At 36.4% G+C, this 15805-nt stretch overlaps 2 protein-coding genes and 1 long non-coding RNA gene across 4 annotated transcripts in view; 1 reads left to right on the top strand and 2 right to left on the bottom strand.

Moving 5' to 3' along the window:
* Positions 1–136: 136 nt before the first annotated feature.
* LOC111411063 (tubulin alpha chain-like) lies at positions 137–630 on the top strand. The gene has a single exon (XM_023041636.1). It carries the CDS (start codon positions 147–149, stop codon positions 546–548), a length of 402 nt encoding a protein of 133 aa, XP_022897404.1. The 5' UTR covers positions 137–146; the 3' UTR covers positions 549–630.
* Positions 631–4009: 3379 nt separating this feature from the next.
* On the bottom strand, positions 4010–6262 carry LOC111410686. 2 transcript variants are annotated; one of them, XR_002705739.1, is made up of 3 exons: positions 5482–6262; positions 4694–4925; positions 4010–4446 (listed from the first exon to the last, which is right to left on the bottom strand). It is a non-coding gene; the product is annotated as an uncharacterized LOC111410686 (long non-coding RNA). The 2 variants fall into 2 exon arrangements; XR_002705738.1 differs by having other exon boundaries at positions 4694–6262.
* Positions 6263–9190: 2928 nt separating this feature from the next.
* Positions 9191–15805, bottom strand: part of LOC111410685 (serine/threonine-protein kinase TOR-like) — a 39601-nt gene continuing 32986 nt past the window's right edge. The window contains 14 exon segments of the mRNA XM_023041148.1: positions 9191–9551; positions 9837–10102; positions 10218–10391; positions 11342–11476; positions 11589–11661; positions 11736–11797; positions 12589–12672; positions 12760–12888; positions 12981–13154; positions 13334–13494; positions 13583–13649; positions 13724–13798; positions 14940–15020; positions 15266–15560. Of these exon segments, the coding sequence (XP_022896916.1) occupies positions 9533–9551; positions 9837–10102; positions 10218–10391; positions 11342–11476; positions 11589–11661; positions 11736–11797; positions 12589–12672; positions 12760–12888; positions 12981–13154; positions 13334–13494; positions 13583–13649; positions 13724–13798; positions 14940–15020; positions 15266–15560 (1795 nt within the window). The 3' untranslated portion in view covers positions 9191–9532.

The raw sequence follows: 15805 nt of genomic DNA, 5'->3' as shown, positions 1-15805 counted from the left end.
TATTTGAATCTACGGACTCTATTATTTATTTAATTGTCTATTAATTAAATAATAGATCTGCCATTTAATTGCATTAATTATATATAAAAGTATTTATGTCCAAAGTCGATTGGACCTAGGGCATAATACTTACAGCGTGCTGCTTGATGTACCGTGGCGATGTAGTTCCCAAGGACGTGAATGACACCGTTGCCACGATCAAGACTAAGCAGACCATCCAGTTCGTAGACTGGTGCCCTACTGGTTTCAAGCATGGTATAAACTACCAGCCGCCCACTGTTGTCCCCTGTGGCGATCTTGTTAGGGTACAGAGAGCCGTCTGCATGATTTCCAACTCGACCAGTGTGGCCGAGGTGTTTTCACGCATTGACATTAAGTTTGATCTCATGTATGCGAAGAGGGCCTTTGTTCACTGGTACGTGGGTGAGGGAATGGAGGCAGGTGAATTCTCTGAAGCTCGAGAAGACCTTGCTTCTCTAGAGAAGGATAACGAAGAGGTTGGCGCTGAGGGAACTGAAGATGATGGTGACTCCGGGAACGAATACTAATTTGTTTTACCCATCTTTTCTTTCCGTGAGATTTGTGTGTTATCTATGTTAAATGTGAGTGTGTTTATGGCATTATTTTAGTACTGGAAGAGGGCCTTTGTTCACTGGTACGTGGGTGAGGGAATGGAGGCAGGTGAATTCTCTGAAGCTCGAGAAGACCTTGCTTCTCTAGAGAAGGATAACGAAGAGGTTGGCGCTGAGGGAACTGAAGATGATGGTGACTCCGGGAACGAATACTAATTTGTTTTACCCATCTTTTCTTTCCGTGAGATTTGTGTGTTATCTATGTTAAATGTGAGTGTGTTTATGGCATTATTTTAGTACTGGTATGTTCCTCTCCTTGTTTGACAAAAACTGTTCGTCTCTTTGAATCGCTTATGTTTCCTCGCCTGGAGAAAAGTAATGCAGAATGTTATGAATATTGAGTTACTAGAAAAAGTGGAGAAGGCAAAAACATAAATATTTTACTTGTTGAAGAGACTGGCATTGACGAGGAGCTATTTGATATATATTCTCTTCAAGCAGAGGGTGTGGATCAATGTAAGGAGGTGGAGAAATCAGAGTTTTAGTGCACAAAATCTGATCCAAAATACTGCACAGGAAAAAGGATGGCAGTTAATAAAAACCAGTATTAAGTCTAAGAGGCTGCAGAATAAATAAAACACAAAAATGCAAAATCAATAAGAAGAGACAATTCCAGCTGGTGATTATCAGAACATAGACAGGAAATTGTTAAAAAACATTGCGCCATATGGAAGGCATATGCTAGGCAAATTCAAGTAAAATCTCTAATGTCCCTTGTATACATTAGGCAATATGACTTGCCTAGGAAATAAAAACAAATAGAAAAGTAGCCATTTCGGACATCGACCAGGTAATATGCAACGATGATGTTCAGATGTCAAAATAGAAATTTAAGCACGTGACAAGCATTAAGAATTAATCCATGGAGGCTCCAAAAGATCCTTTAAATTCTGAACCTTTCAATAATAAAACTAGTAAACGCCCGATACCTGTACTTTATAATCTTCAGGTGTTATTTTAAATATAATCATGGGAAAGAGAAATATGACAACATAGATCTTAGATGCCGATGAAACATTATCGGAAGAGGATAAAAAGACTGGAAAACCACAATTTCATTTTGAGAATGACATTCAGACATAAAAAAATAAGGCATAGCAACATTAAAAATCGGGTAAATGAGATTGCCAAATGCAAGGCAGAAAAGAATGTAATGTGTTGACCTCAAAAAACGTGCCAACAGAATCCTGACCTCGTCCCCTCCAAACCTGCGCATGGAACACCTCGTTAGAATGCAAAGGCCATTGGTCGAAAAAAATGTCCAACGACCATTTGCACTCCGACGATCAAGTTAACGGCCGGACGAAAAGAAGATAAAGAGTGCCGAGACGGGAGGGGGTTTGGTTTCGGGTTTTAGAACGCACCTTATGTTGTGAAGTGAACCCATATATATAGAAATGGAAGTGAGCCAAATAGGTTAAAGAAATGGGCCAAGTCCAATGAGGCCGAATATGAAATATGTATAACAATAGTCCCTCAAGTCTGAGTCGTATTGTTTATATGCGGGTCGGACTTCGAAATATAAGCTGTCATGCAGACGAGGTCTTACAGATTGCCTCAGAAATATGGGTAGATCCAATAAGCTAGGAATTACGAACTGCCTCAAAAATGTGTACGAGTCAGAATAAGCGAGGACTTACAGATTGCCTCGATACTACAAATATTTTGTTGAAATTTCGGCTAACCAACCTATAATACAATACAATATATCCACAGCGCATATACCAAATAAATTTAGGGTCCATTTGCTTCTTCAAATGCTCATAATTATAAAGTAAATAATGACATCATATTTCTCCAAGATATGTGCAGAAGGTCTACCATATATTACAGTAAATCATACGCTTGCACAGCTTAGTGTATCAGTAGTGCTATAGTGAAGCAAGTAACATGATGTCGACAATAAAATAAAAATGATGATAACATGACATACGTACTGACTATGATGAAAATAATGTATGACATGCTAGCAGTGATATAATGTGTACGCTAGCAGTAATATGCAGTAATTCTAAGATACTAGAATCACAATATAGTCCCTCAAGTCTGAGTCATATTATTTATATGCTGGTCGGACTTTGAAATATATTGAATATATAAGCCGCTATGATAAGTTGATGTAAAGACGATGCTCTGAATGCAGAGGCAAGCCTGATGTATGAGGCGATGCTGTGTAGAGTGGTGAGCCTGTTGAACGAGGCGATACCGTGTAGAGAGGCGAGCTTGTTGGATGAGGCGATGCCCTGTAGAGAGATGAGCCTGTAAGATGAGGCGATGCCGTAAAGAGAGGCGAGCTTGTTGGACGAGGCGATGCCGCATAGAGAGGCGAGCCTGTTGGACGAGCCAATGCCGTAAAGAGAGGCGAGCTTGTTGGACGAGGTGATGCTGTGTAGAGAGGCGAGCCTATTGGATGAGGCGATGCCGTATAGAGGAGCGAGGTGTAGAAAGACAAGCCTGTTGTTAGAGAGGCAATGCCATGTAGAGAGGCGAGCCTGTTGGATAAGGCGATGCCATGAAGACAGGCGAGCTTGTTGAATGAGGCGATGCTGTGAGAGAGGCGAGCCTACTGCACTCAGAAGAAGCCATGATGGGGTTTCATAGAGGCGAGCCTATTGAATAAGATGATGTTGTGAAGAGATGCTCCAAAGAGAGGAGGCTTATGGGCTCACCATAGAACAGATTAACTTAAGTAATTTGCAGTATATGAACTCGTTATATAAATAATAATTAGAGGAGAACTATGGGCTCGCCATAGACAAATTACTTAACCAACTCGCAGTATATGAGCTTATCAAGTGAAATCTCTTATGTCCCTTATATACATTAGGTAATATGACTTGGCTGGGAAATAAAAACAAATAGAAAAGTAGCCATTTCAGACATTGACCAGGTAATGTGCAACGACGATGTTCAGATGTCAAAATAGAAATTTAAGCATGTGACAAGCATTAAGAATTAATCCATGGAGGCTCCAAAAGATCCTTTAAATTCTGAACCTTTCAATAATAAAACTTGTAAATGCACGATACGTGTACTTTATAATCTTCAGGTGTTTTTTTAAATATAATCATGGAAAAGAGAAATATGACAAAGCTGCATATTAGATGCCGATCAACAGGTGTAGGGGAACAAATTCATGATTATACTACATTGAGGATCAATGAGATCTATCACTTACGAGTTTCAGGTCTGTACCAGCATGCATAGACAGTTAAATGAAAAATTATATCAAGAATCCAAAGTTATGATAAATCTTAAGTGAAACGAACACTGCATAACAGGCTTTCAGCTTCAAAATTCTTCATTTCTTTTACCTTGAAGTACAATCCCATTTTCAAATAAACCAAGATATAGCCATAAAACATTATCAGAAGAGATTAAAAAGACTGAGAAACCACAGTTTCTTTTGAGAATGACATTCAGACATAAAAAAAATAAGACATAGCAACATTAAAAATCGAGTAAATGAGATCGCCAGATACAGGGCAGAAAAGAATGCAATGGTTACAGGAATCAATGGCCAAAACCCCAGAAAGAAAGTTCTTCCAAGGGTAAGTAAAATTTTAGCCCGTGAAATCAAACATTGACATTAAGCACAAGTTTACATGGAAACAATTTTAGAAGTAAACAAAACCAGTACTTATATTGTCCCGTGAATCAAATGAGTGCTAATAAGACTTCGAGCCCGGGTTTTTCACTTGATCTCTGTGTTTTCTTGCCTAACTTAAAACATATTAGTAAAAACTTGTGGATCTGGTACTACTGTTGTAACATAGTTGTCCACTCTCATGTGATACTAGCTGACCTTAGCACCCTGCAAAATAAAAAGTTAAAAACAAAAACGATACCCAGAAACGCACAAAATGCAGAAATAAGTAAAAGAAGAAAGTTAAGTACTGCATTTCAAAAGGAAGCGACCATAATTTCAGAGTTACCAAACTTGGAGAAAAAAAGAAGCGAGACAGAGAGTGAAACTACATGAAACACCATAGCTTACTTCGAAGAAAATCTTCGAATTATTAAAGTTGATGAAATGAAAACGAAAAGGAAGATTTCCCTACCTCAAGGCCTGCACTATTCAGTGCCACAGATGTTTCCCTTTGATTAGATAGATCCCTTTCATAATCAGTCATTACTCCATTTCTTCTCGAGGAACCTCAACCCCCGTCTTCTTCTCTAAATTTTCACATCTCTCTCCCTAAATGTTCCCGTTTTTCTTCTAAAGCAACAAAGCAGGGGTCATCCTTCGTCTCCTTAGTTCCTTCATAAACAAAGACTCAGCAGGTTCTTCACCTGAAATAATATATTAGGGCACTTTGACACATTAATTTGATTTGTAGACCAATTTGATTAGTCACGTTAGCTCGAAGCAATTTACATAAAACTAAGATGCAGTTAGTCCGGCTGGAAATCGAGAAAATCTTGAATGAACTTACATTATGCAAAGAGTTCACTTGAGCAATTAACTTAAAACTCAGATGCAGCTGGAAGTTGAAAAAATCATTAGAATATAAGAAAAACATATCACAATTCCTTGATGGCAAAATTTTGGTTTCGTGCGCAAGGTAAACTGAATTAGACGAATATAGTTGAGGATCTGCACAGAACAACTATGCAATTACGGTGTTCCTTTCCCATTTCATGGACAAGATCAATAGAGTCTCAACCGGCAATATAATTAACTACAAAATAGACTATAATAAGTTCCAAGATTGGGCTGTTAGATTTAACGCCAATTATAGTGTTACAGAGCTCGACTCAGAACGTCGTAAGAAGAGAAGAGTTTCAACCTACTAATTTAACCATTAAAATATAATAATTAATAAAGTAAATCTGCATTCCAACTTACCGTTACTTCAATTTTATGTTTCTCGTATTTTGAAGGAAACCGATAACCTCCCATTATTAAGTACAATTCTGAAACTTTGAAGCCTGATATTCCTTTTCACAGATGCCTTGGCGATGAATTTCGAGCAGAAACAGCTCAATTTCTCGCACAAATCGACGGGCTGGATTTCGATAGCTGAAGAGAAGTCATTACAATTTTTTCATATTTTACCCTTTTTGTAATAATTCCCTGCTTTTGGATTAGCTCCAAATCTAATGATTGAAAATGGATGAATTTTCGCGCTAATGTGGGACCAAAAGAATTTCTAACAAAACCAAACCAGATCAAAGCAAACTGAACATTTCTGCAAACAAAAAATTAAAAAATAAAAATAATAATAATAAAAATAAAAAATTAATGGTTCTACTTCTGGCTCGGTTCTAGTACTAAAACCAAGAACCAAACAAAGAACGAAATTCAACTTTAAAATTTTATTATATATATTTACTTGACAATTAGTGAATCATAATTCACAACAAAAAATTCAAGATTCAATTGAAAATCAAGACAAAAAGGTCATGCACTTTCGGTTTCTCATTTCTCATTGTGGAGATTGGAAACCCAAATACATTTTGGAGATTCAGACCCTAATTTATTTTTCATTATCTCCTTTTTCATTTATACACCGACTCTCACGTGGATATCAACGATGCGTCCTGTCATCTATCGTCACGCTCAGCCACCAACGCTCATGTATTTTTCTGAAATTGAATCCTCAACCTTCAATTCTTCTTCCTCAAATGTTTTCTCTCTCTCTCTCGACCAAAAGAATTTCTAACAAAACCAAACCAGATCAAAGCAAACTGAACATTTCTGCAAACAAAAAATTAAAAAATAAAAATAAAAAATTAATGGTTCTACTTCTGGCTCGGTTCTAGTACTAAAACCAAGAACCAAACAAAGAACGAAATTCAATTTTAAAATTTTATTATATATATTTACTTGACAATTAGTGAATCATAATTCACAACAAAAAATTCAAGATTCAATTGAAAATCAAGACAAAAAGGTCATGCACTTTCGGTTTCTCATTTCTCATTGTGGAGATTGGAAACCCAAATACATTTTGGAGATTCAGACCCTAATTTATTTTTCATTATCTCCTTTTTCATTTATACACCGATTCTCACGTGGATATCAACGATGCGTCCTGTCATCTATCGTCACGCTCAGCCACCAACGCTCATGTATTTTTCTGAAATTGAATCCTCAACCTTCAATTCTTCTTCCTCAAATGTTTTCTCTCTCTCTCTCTCTCTCTCTCTCTCTCTCTTTTTGTTTTTGTTTTTTTTCCCCATTAGTAAAGTAACTAGAATAGAACCAAACCAAACCAAATCAAAATCAAATGGTTCGGTTTCAGCTTGGTTCCATATCTTTAAAAAAAAAAAAATTTGGTTTCCTTATAAAAAAGTCATTGGTAAATGCTTCGATTTTTTTCTCATTGTGGAGATTGGAAACCCAAATACATTTTGGAGATTCAGACCCTAATTTATTTTTCATTATCTCCTTTTTCATTTATACACCGATTCTCACGTGGATATCAACGATGCGTCCTGTCATCTATCGTCACGCTCAGCCACCAACGCTCATGTATTTTTCTGAAATTGAATCCTCAACCTTCAATTCTTCTTCCTCAAATGTTTTTTCTCTCTCTCTCTCTCTCTTTTTGTTTTTGTTTTTTTTCCCCATTAGTAAAGTAACTAGAATAGAACCAAACCAAACCAAATCAAAATCAAATGGTTCGGTTTCAGCTTGGTTCCATATCTTTAAAAAAAAAAAAATTTGGTTTCCTTATAAAAAAGTCATTGGTAAATGCTTCGATTTAGTTCTCTTATAATTAAAATCAAATGGAACCGTGTCCACCCCTAATTACTTTGTTTGGTGTCACTTACGTGGCATACGCAAGGTCGGTCCTAGCGTAGGTGATCGTATAAGGTCACGCTTACCTCAAATTATGTAAGATTAATTAAATGGTTGAAGAAAAATGAAAATTATAATTACAAAATTCTTTAAATTAAAATTATTATATGCAAACACAAGGAACTAACAAAATTTGAAAATACAAATATTAAAAAAAAAAAAAAAACACATATAAATGACATAAAGCTTATCTCAAACATATATATCACAACCATTACTTTCTCAGTGTATAATTAATTTGACCCATTATCTTCCTTAAATTAATGCTTCTCCATGTGTTATGTAATCTGGTTTGGGAATTTTTCAATTAATTTATTATTCTTTTTTCCCTTTTCTATGTTTATACTGGAGTTTAAATTTTCACTCTAATTGTTTTGTTTATAATCTCAATAAAAATATTGCAGATGATTTTGTCTATAATCTGAAACAACTTGAGTTGAAATCACCTCATAAAAAGAACAGAATGCAGTGCACAAGGCAGAATTCTACGAGTTTTGAAGCATTTCTATGAACAGTTAGCAGCCTCTGAAACTAATAAATTTGGGTAGAATATCTTGGAAAATGCTAGATGAACGTGATGAGCTACAAAAGGAGCTACATAATGGACACTTGGCAGACACCTCGGCCAATGCCCAGGTGCCGCGTGTCCATTATGTAGCTCCCGATATAGCCCATTATGTTCATGTAGCAAAGTCCAAATATCTTTTACCTTCCGACCTTACGCTTATGTATGTTCAATACCTTAGAATTAAAAAACCCGCAAATCTATAATCAAATATGAAAACAAATGTCATATCAAAAAATTCTATAAGAATAAATTTAATTTATACGTTTGCAAATTTTAAATTATTATTTTTGATACTCTGAATATTTTTATTTAATAATAATAATTATAATATATCTAATCTATCCACATAGGAGCTCCATATTTAAAGTTTGCATAAGCCACCCAAGATGTTAGGATCGACCTGGGCGTACGATAGAACTGCCGATTGCATTAGGTGAGCCATGGACGTGAATGTAGGGACTTGATGAGGTGGCACTATCCAAACCAAAGGCTGAATAGACTTTTTTTTTTTTTTTTTTTAATACACAAAAAAATTCAATTCAATCTATTCAACATTTTATCTTTGAAAAAAAAAATATTTGCTACATTTTTTGTAAGTTTTACCATGCAAAACACCATGCCGCCTAGCCGTCAGCCGCCCCCACCGATCACCCTTTACCATAATCAATTACCTGACCCAGAAACAATCTCATTTTCATCACCATTGCCCACACCAATCTCTATTACTTACACCATCATCGAAGTCGATCTGCACAGCCGCCACCACCACCTCAAACCCATGATATTACCACCACCATCAGCGCCATCTACCCTGACGGGAAGGTTATGATCACCTCGTCTCACCACCTCAAAACAACCCACCACCTATATCAACACCCTCACCGCACCACAACCACGACAAATTTACCATTCTTTTTCCTTAAAAATTCTACCTTTTCTGTCACTCATCTCACCACCACCATCCGAACAATCCCGATTAAGTAATTCAGATCTTCAGTTCAGATTTGACAACCCTCGGCAACCTGTCCTGTTCATTTATCTCAAAACATTTTTCTTTTGATGAACGAAGTGAGAATAACTTCTTTGTTCGTTTAGATCTTCTGTCTCGGCACCTATAGGATCGCATGAATTGCAAAAAAAAAGAAAAAAGAAAAAAGGAACAAATCAAATCAACCATAGATATGAAATGCACAATTTGAATTTGAAATATCATTAAAATGACAAACAGATCTCTATTTATGTACATTATATACATATTATAAAAGACTACAACAAATCCCAACCAGACCTGTTCATATTTCACAATGTTTCAGCAGTAACATATGCTATCTATATATAATCAACTCGACTCCATCAAAGAGCCAACATAACTCATAAATGCCATGGGAGGTAATCCAGGAACAACTCTGTGCTCGGAGGAGTTTATAAGCACTTGTATATTACAAGGATAACATAGAGAAGAAAAATAAATCACCAGGGTACCCTGAAGGCTTGGGGCTGTACACGGTCGGTGAGATCTCCAATTTACCAGAAAGGACACCATCTGAAACAAGAGGAGCAGGTAGGTAGATTAGATACAAGTAAAACAATATGGATGATAAGAAAAAAAAGTTTTTTTCAGACATGTAACTGCAAATTTAAGCTTAGTCAAACATGTTCTTTCTTATTCCACAATTTCCGGATCAAATAGTATTTTGGCATACAGAAGTTCAGATAACTTTGACAAATTGCAAGTGTTTTGTCAATTCTCTCATTCAAAAGCAGTTTATGAAAAGTTCAAAATAAACAATTCCTTAAAGAACAGAATTAGAGAGATGAGAAATCATACCCAACATAATTTTGGCACAAATTTTCATGTGACGTTGCTTGGAGAATTAGCTTCTGCACTTGTAATTTGACAGATAAACCATGGTCAGCTTCACGAGTATCACCGGAAATAAGGGTACTATGGTCAAGCGAATGTTGAATAGAAGTAGATGGCAACGAAGAACATGGAGAGAAATCACGCCCAGTTAGTTTGTTGCTCATCCGTGCCATAACCACCACAGCTCGTTCATTCAAAACCTCATTAGCATCGCCTAGTTGATTCACAGCCTACAATAAGATCATCGAACCCATAAGCCCCGGTAGTACTGTTTGGAGGGTTTTCTCCTTATTTTGTTTGATAGATAATCAGGCTAGTTGATTAGTAAGACAAATCAATCAGTACCTGGAGGAGTTCTCTTTCCCGAGCACCTCGTGGTGGTTGAAGCAGCTCTCCATTTGGGGCTGATTCCTCACTATTCACAACAGGTGGCACATGCGTGCTTGCAAGAGTAGACATTTGAGGGACTTCATTGAAGTTGAAAAGACGCCAATTTATTAGGGGATCGTGCACGAACGCCTGGTAAAAAAAAAAAAAAGGTCAATTATAAAATTGATGAATAGATGTAAAATTTTCATTGCTCCATCGGACTCAAAAATTTGACTTTGATTTGTAAAGAAGTCATAAAAAGCTTCTCTATGGTGCTAACCAGAAGAAAAAGAAAGGGATAAGGTAATTAAAACGGAGTTTTCTCTTTGAACAAACCCAATTCCCATCACAATGACCACCAACCTAATCCAAAAATTACTACCACCAAAGCAGCTAATTATTACTACATAAAGCCGAACACAATTCAGCAATATCATCAACCACCTCAACTATAACAATCCATGCAACCTTCATCGCCATTCTATCCAGCACTACCATAAAAACTCAACCATCAAAGCCATCAATGACATCGTCTTTTACCAACCTATTCTCAGCAAGCACGTAGGCATAAATCCACCTGCTTCTGGAACAATATACCAATATCATTATTAATAATCAGGAACACATCATACTTAAATGCAAGCTCACTATTTTTTTTCCCTTGCCAGTCGCAGGAAAAGCAAGGACAGTGAGTATTATTCAAATTCCTCAAAGTTCAGAGAGGAGAGAGGTGCTGGTGACATCCAGCAATGGAGATGGTGTTGGTGATGTCTTCCAGTGGTGTGAGGATGAAACTAGGAGCCATGTATTTAAATAGTTACTTAGGGGTTTGATCACAAATCATAACTGTTCGCACTTTTACAAAACATTTGATATGAGACGGGAGTAATGAATAAGAACCTGATCTCAAAAGAAAAGAGAAAAGTGCAGAACAAAAGAGCAGAAATAACTACAGTAAATAAAACACAGAACTGAACACAGTTATTCCCTATCACACCATAACTACAATAAATATTTTGAACGTCCTAATATACCAATAGTGTACTAAACCTGTCAAACCAGGACATTCCAAAGGTAAGTAGAGCAGATTCAGACTGTACCTCCATCATAGCCATAACACTGTCTTTATTTGTACGCAGAACATGCATGACATTTTCACAAGTTGAGCGAAAATTTCCTTCAATACCACTGACCTCCATAGCTTTAACAAGCATTCTAGTAAGCCGAAAAGGGACCTATATCAAACCATTTTTACTTTGTTAAAAGTGAATAAGAATTAATTTTGTCTAAAACATATGAAAGGTGGAAGATTGTTCCAAAAAAATTACTTATATAAGGATAAAGTACCTTTTCAGGGAATTTCTCCCGGTTCATTGATGCTTCAAAGCAATCTCCGAAGTCAATATGCAAAATCTTCCCACTGATAAACATCATATGTAAGAAAAAACTTATAACCTTAGTAATCACCAATTGTATATTTGGTCACGAAAGTACCTGGATCGATGAAGCATGAGGTTACTTGGATGTCGATCACCCAAGCCAAGCAAGTAACCAACCTAAGACAAGTGAAGCCAATATTTCAGAAAAATTTTCCACTGAGAAGTCAGAAAAGATGTGTGAATATGTGGGCTATAATGTCTACACCCAGCTACACGTGCATATTATGAGCATAATGATGATCATTGAGATATATGACTAGAATACATTAGGAGATTGATAGGTCACCCATCAGATTTAAGCATGCAAGATGCAGCTCAGCCAGCAGTATAAATTTCAGGGATTTATTTCGCATACAAACTTGTTAAAATTCGTTACAGTGAGAGGTAAACAGGGATTCCTCCAGAATAGTTGGGGGCACCAAAATAAAATGGGGAAATGGGTTGTAGTCTCTTATTTTTTCATCTGTGAAGTGTGAGGTGTCAACAATTCTTTTTAATTTTATGCATTTTTATATTGAAGAGACTCATAGGTATCAACGTCATAACGGTCTTGTAAACAGAGATGTCACTAATGCCAGCGTGCCACAACCAGAGACGTAAACTTATTTTGTGAGCAAAATACTATTGTCAGCATGCAGAAAACTGGCTCACCCCGAAAGGGATATATTAGTGCTTGCTTGGGTTTTATTATAAGCTGAAATTATTATGTGATAGAATGAGAGGTGGATAAGTGGGTGCCAACTCCGACAAAGTGTATGGTTAAAATTAAAGTTTGACTGTGACCAAATTATAATGTAAGACAAACAAGCACTTAGAATAGGGAAGCGTGTTTGGTGCAATGGTGTAAAAAAATGAAAATTATAAAGTGCAATTGCTGAGACTGCACCAAATGAAAGAAGAAACATTACCATACTCATGACAGCCAAACTTCTTGTGTAGTTGGTCCTCCTGTCCAGCCAAACCTCTGAAGTACGACTTTTTAACCAGAGAACCTATTGAGGATTCCACAAAGCAATTTCAGAAAAAAACCAGTAAACATATTACTGCGCACATATATACAGGCATCAAACAATGCCTACCCTTGAAAGGTCATTGCCTTCTGTATTTTGTAGAGCATACTCAAACACTTCCACCTTTGCTATAAGAGGTAAATGATCGTAATCCGGAGCAAAACTAAGCATTAGCTTATGCTCTTGGTTTAGAGTGAACTATTAATACCGAAAACAAGCAGACATAGTCAGGATATGGATCTGCCTAATAAAAACAGACAAAATACCTAGATGGGAGGCATCAAACGAACCTTTTTAGCATCCCTGTACTCTTTGATGAGATGGTGCAAGGTGTCACAATTTGGAACCCATCCTATCAGTCCACTGTTTGGAGACAGTGGAATGACGGAATATCTTTGAATAGAAAGATCTTTTTCTGAAGTTTTCCGAGAGTTCTCTAGCAGAGTATTAACCAAACCGAACAGCTGGCAAAGAATTGAACTTCAAACCTCATTTAAAAGAAGCCGATAAATGATGAGAAAGAAAATGGAATCATTATGACAGTTTTGACCCAAGATCGCACAAGCATTTTTTGCATAATGCTATAACAGAACTGCATCACCATCCAAAATGAACAATAGTACAGTTAGATAGGAAATATAACCTGCATGACACGTTCATCCTGTCGTAGATCTTCATGCCCCTTCAGCAAGAAAGTATACTCTTCTCCATCACTCCCAAGAATTGTCAACTTACGAGGTCGTTGTTTCGATGTGATGACAGAAAGCTGGGGCACAAATGATGCAATTTTCACCACTGGTGAATCTGGGGAAACAAATATATCTGTCATGAGTGATGTTCAATTCAGATGTTATGTTTCCTTAAATATTTCCAATCACTACTGCGACTATACCTGCTATATAGGTTCCAGGAACGGCCAGTTCCAAATCCTGGCACTCCAGAAGTTCTGGAGAAACAGACTGTTTTTTACAGAAATATATAATTAATATCTCAACAATAACATATACCAATAACTACAAAACTTTTTTCTTACCTGCAAATCCAGGGTGGTGAGAGTTTGAAGCTGCTTATCAATCCGCCTGAATACATGGTAATAGAGATCCCAAGCCTGATAAGAAAATTTTGTCAATTCATCGAAAGGCGTTGAGCCGTGCTCTGTGAGCCAAAACCACTGAATGCAATATAAAAGTATGCGCACTAAAAACATTTCTTTACAGACGGTTGAATACCCTATGACGATGAAAACACCCCAACGCTAAGTCCATGCATACTAGTTCAAATGTTGTAGATAATTAATTTAATGAAATCTTTCCTCAAATATATAATGTTGAATCAAAACCTAACCATCTTTCACTAATGATCACAAAAACGACGAGCATATGATGAGCAACTGATTTATTTTATTATTTTTTATCACGGGCATGACAGCTGTTTAAGAAAAAGAGAATAACATTATTATTGAACTGCAAGTGAGCCGAGTTTGTACGCTAAAAGTGTAGTGTAGTGCACATCATTCTACTTTTGAGTAAATAGGCCCTCAAACTTCTATCTTTCTAGCAATAATGTCCATCTGGACACTTTCGTCCAAAAAAGGTATCCAATTCAGTGAAAACACAGTTTTTACCTCATGTTCAACTAAATGGAAAATAAATATGAACAAATAAAAGAACACTCCCCCCCCCCCCCCCCCCCCCCCACCACAAAAAAAAAAAAAAAAAAAAAAAACACTTCATAGTGATGCTCGCCCCAGACTTGATATGATTATCTGAAGCTCAATTTTATGTTTCTCGTCAACTCCTGAAGGTGGACAAGAAAAAAAACCAATTCCTACATGTGGACACGCGTCTTTCTTTGAATCTGTCCATTCCCTTTTTCTACTGGTCTTTACAATTATCTCTAAAACCAATGTGAAGACAATCAAATATTGGTACGTATATTATTGATTATGGCAGTCAAAAGTGTTGATGCAAGATATTATTAGACACTGTAGAGTGCTACATTTTGGAATCTCCAAGCTGCAAATGCAATGAAAATAATGTGAAGATCACGTCGAGGGTTCTGAGAATAATAAGGATTAGCAATATCTTGGCGTGGATGAAAAAAAATAAAGAAATTCCCCCCAAAAAAAAATTTACTATAATTCTTTCTTCTTACTAATCAGTTTCATCTTAAAAACCGAAACATCTCGAGACACTTGCAATCTAGCTAAACAAATCAAAGTGCATATCAGAATTTCTTCACGCAAATACCTGATTAATTTCCGCATCTTTTCCAGTTCTTCTATAATTCATGCAGCATTCATAGGCCTCCAACAATTCATGGCGGTAAGCCTGAAGCATGTGAGGGTTCTTAATAAATATTGTACCATAATTAACATGCATCAAATGGAGATTATGAAGAATATTTCTCAGCTTAATTCATAGAAATCAAGTCATATTTCTCAATTGATGTGTACAGATTCCTATAAAGCAATTGACACTCATGAGAACAAAGTAGCCATGGTTAAATATTGTCCTCTACACTTTGATCATAATAGATATGATATATGTCCAAGAATGTGGAAACAATGGACAACCTGAATGAAGGCTTTCTCTTTTATGGTAGTATTGTTCCTCATTGCTCCTTCCTCGAGCATTTCATGCAATGGCTCCAAAACCTTGAGCATTCCCTCAATGTTATGTTCCCCGAAGTATAAGCGGCTTGCCTCTTCCAATGCTTCGTGCCACATCTCATGCCATTTTACAAGTGACTAAAAGTATCTTGCAAGCTCAAAGAAAGTTAGACGAATGGAAGATTAACTAAGGCTTCGTTCTTCAAGATCTTCAAGAATTACTTCAAAACTCTCTAATTACAGTAAAAAGCTTGATGATCTCAAATAATTATTTAACTCTCTCAGATCAAGAGACTGAATGCATTAAAGTAAAACATTTTCCACCATACGATGATATAACCATAGCTTTACCATTCTCTTATTAAATTCTTTGAAAGTGAAATATTAGCCATTGCAAATCACATTACGTTCTCTATTGCATGAATGAATTCAGAAAAATTACATCTCCAACTCGAAAAGCATATTGACGGCTAGTGTATAACCAAGTATGAAGAAAATCTAATA

This window comes from Olea europaea, chromosome 15, assembly GCF_002742605.1.
Source record: "Olea europaea var. sylvestris chromosome 15, O_europaea_v1, whole genome shotgun sequence".
In the NCBI taxonomy this organism is placed as follows: Eukaryota; Viridiplantae; Streptophyta; class Magnoliopsida; order Lamiales; family Oleaceae; genus Olea; species Olea europaea.
This window is presented reverse-complemented; position numbering and strand designations above follow the sequence as displayed.

Coding starts and splice junctions, on each gene's coding strand:
- LOC111411063 (XM_023041636.1), top strand. CDS start 147: ATGTACCGTGGCGATGTAGTTCCCAAGGACGTGAATGACACCGTTGCC.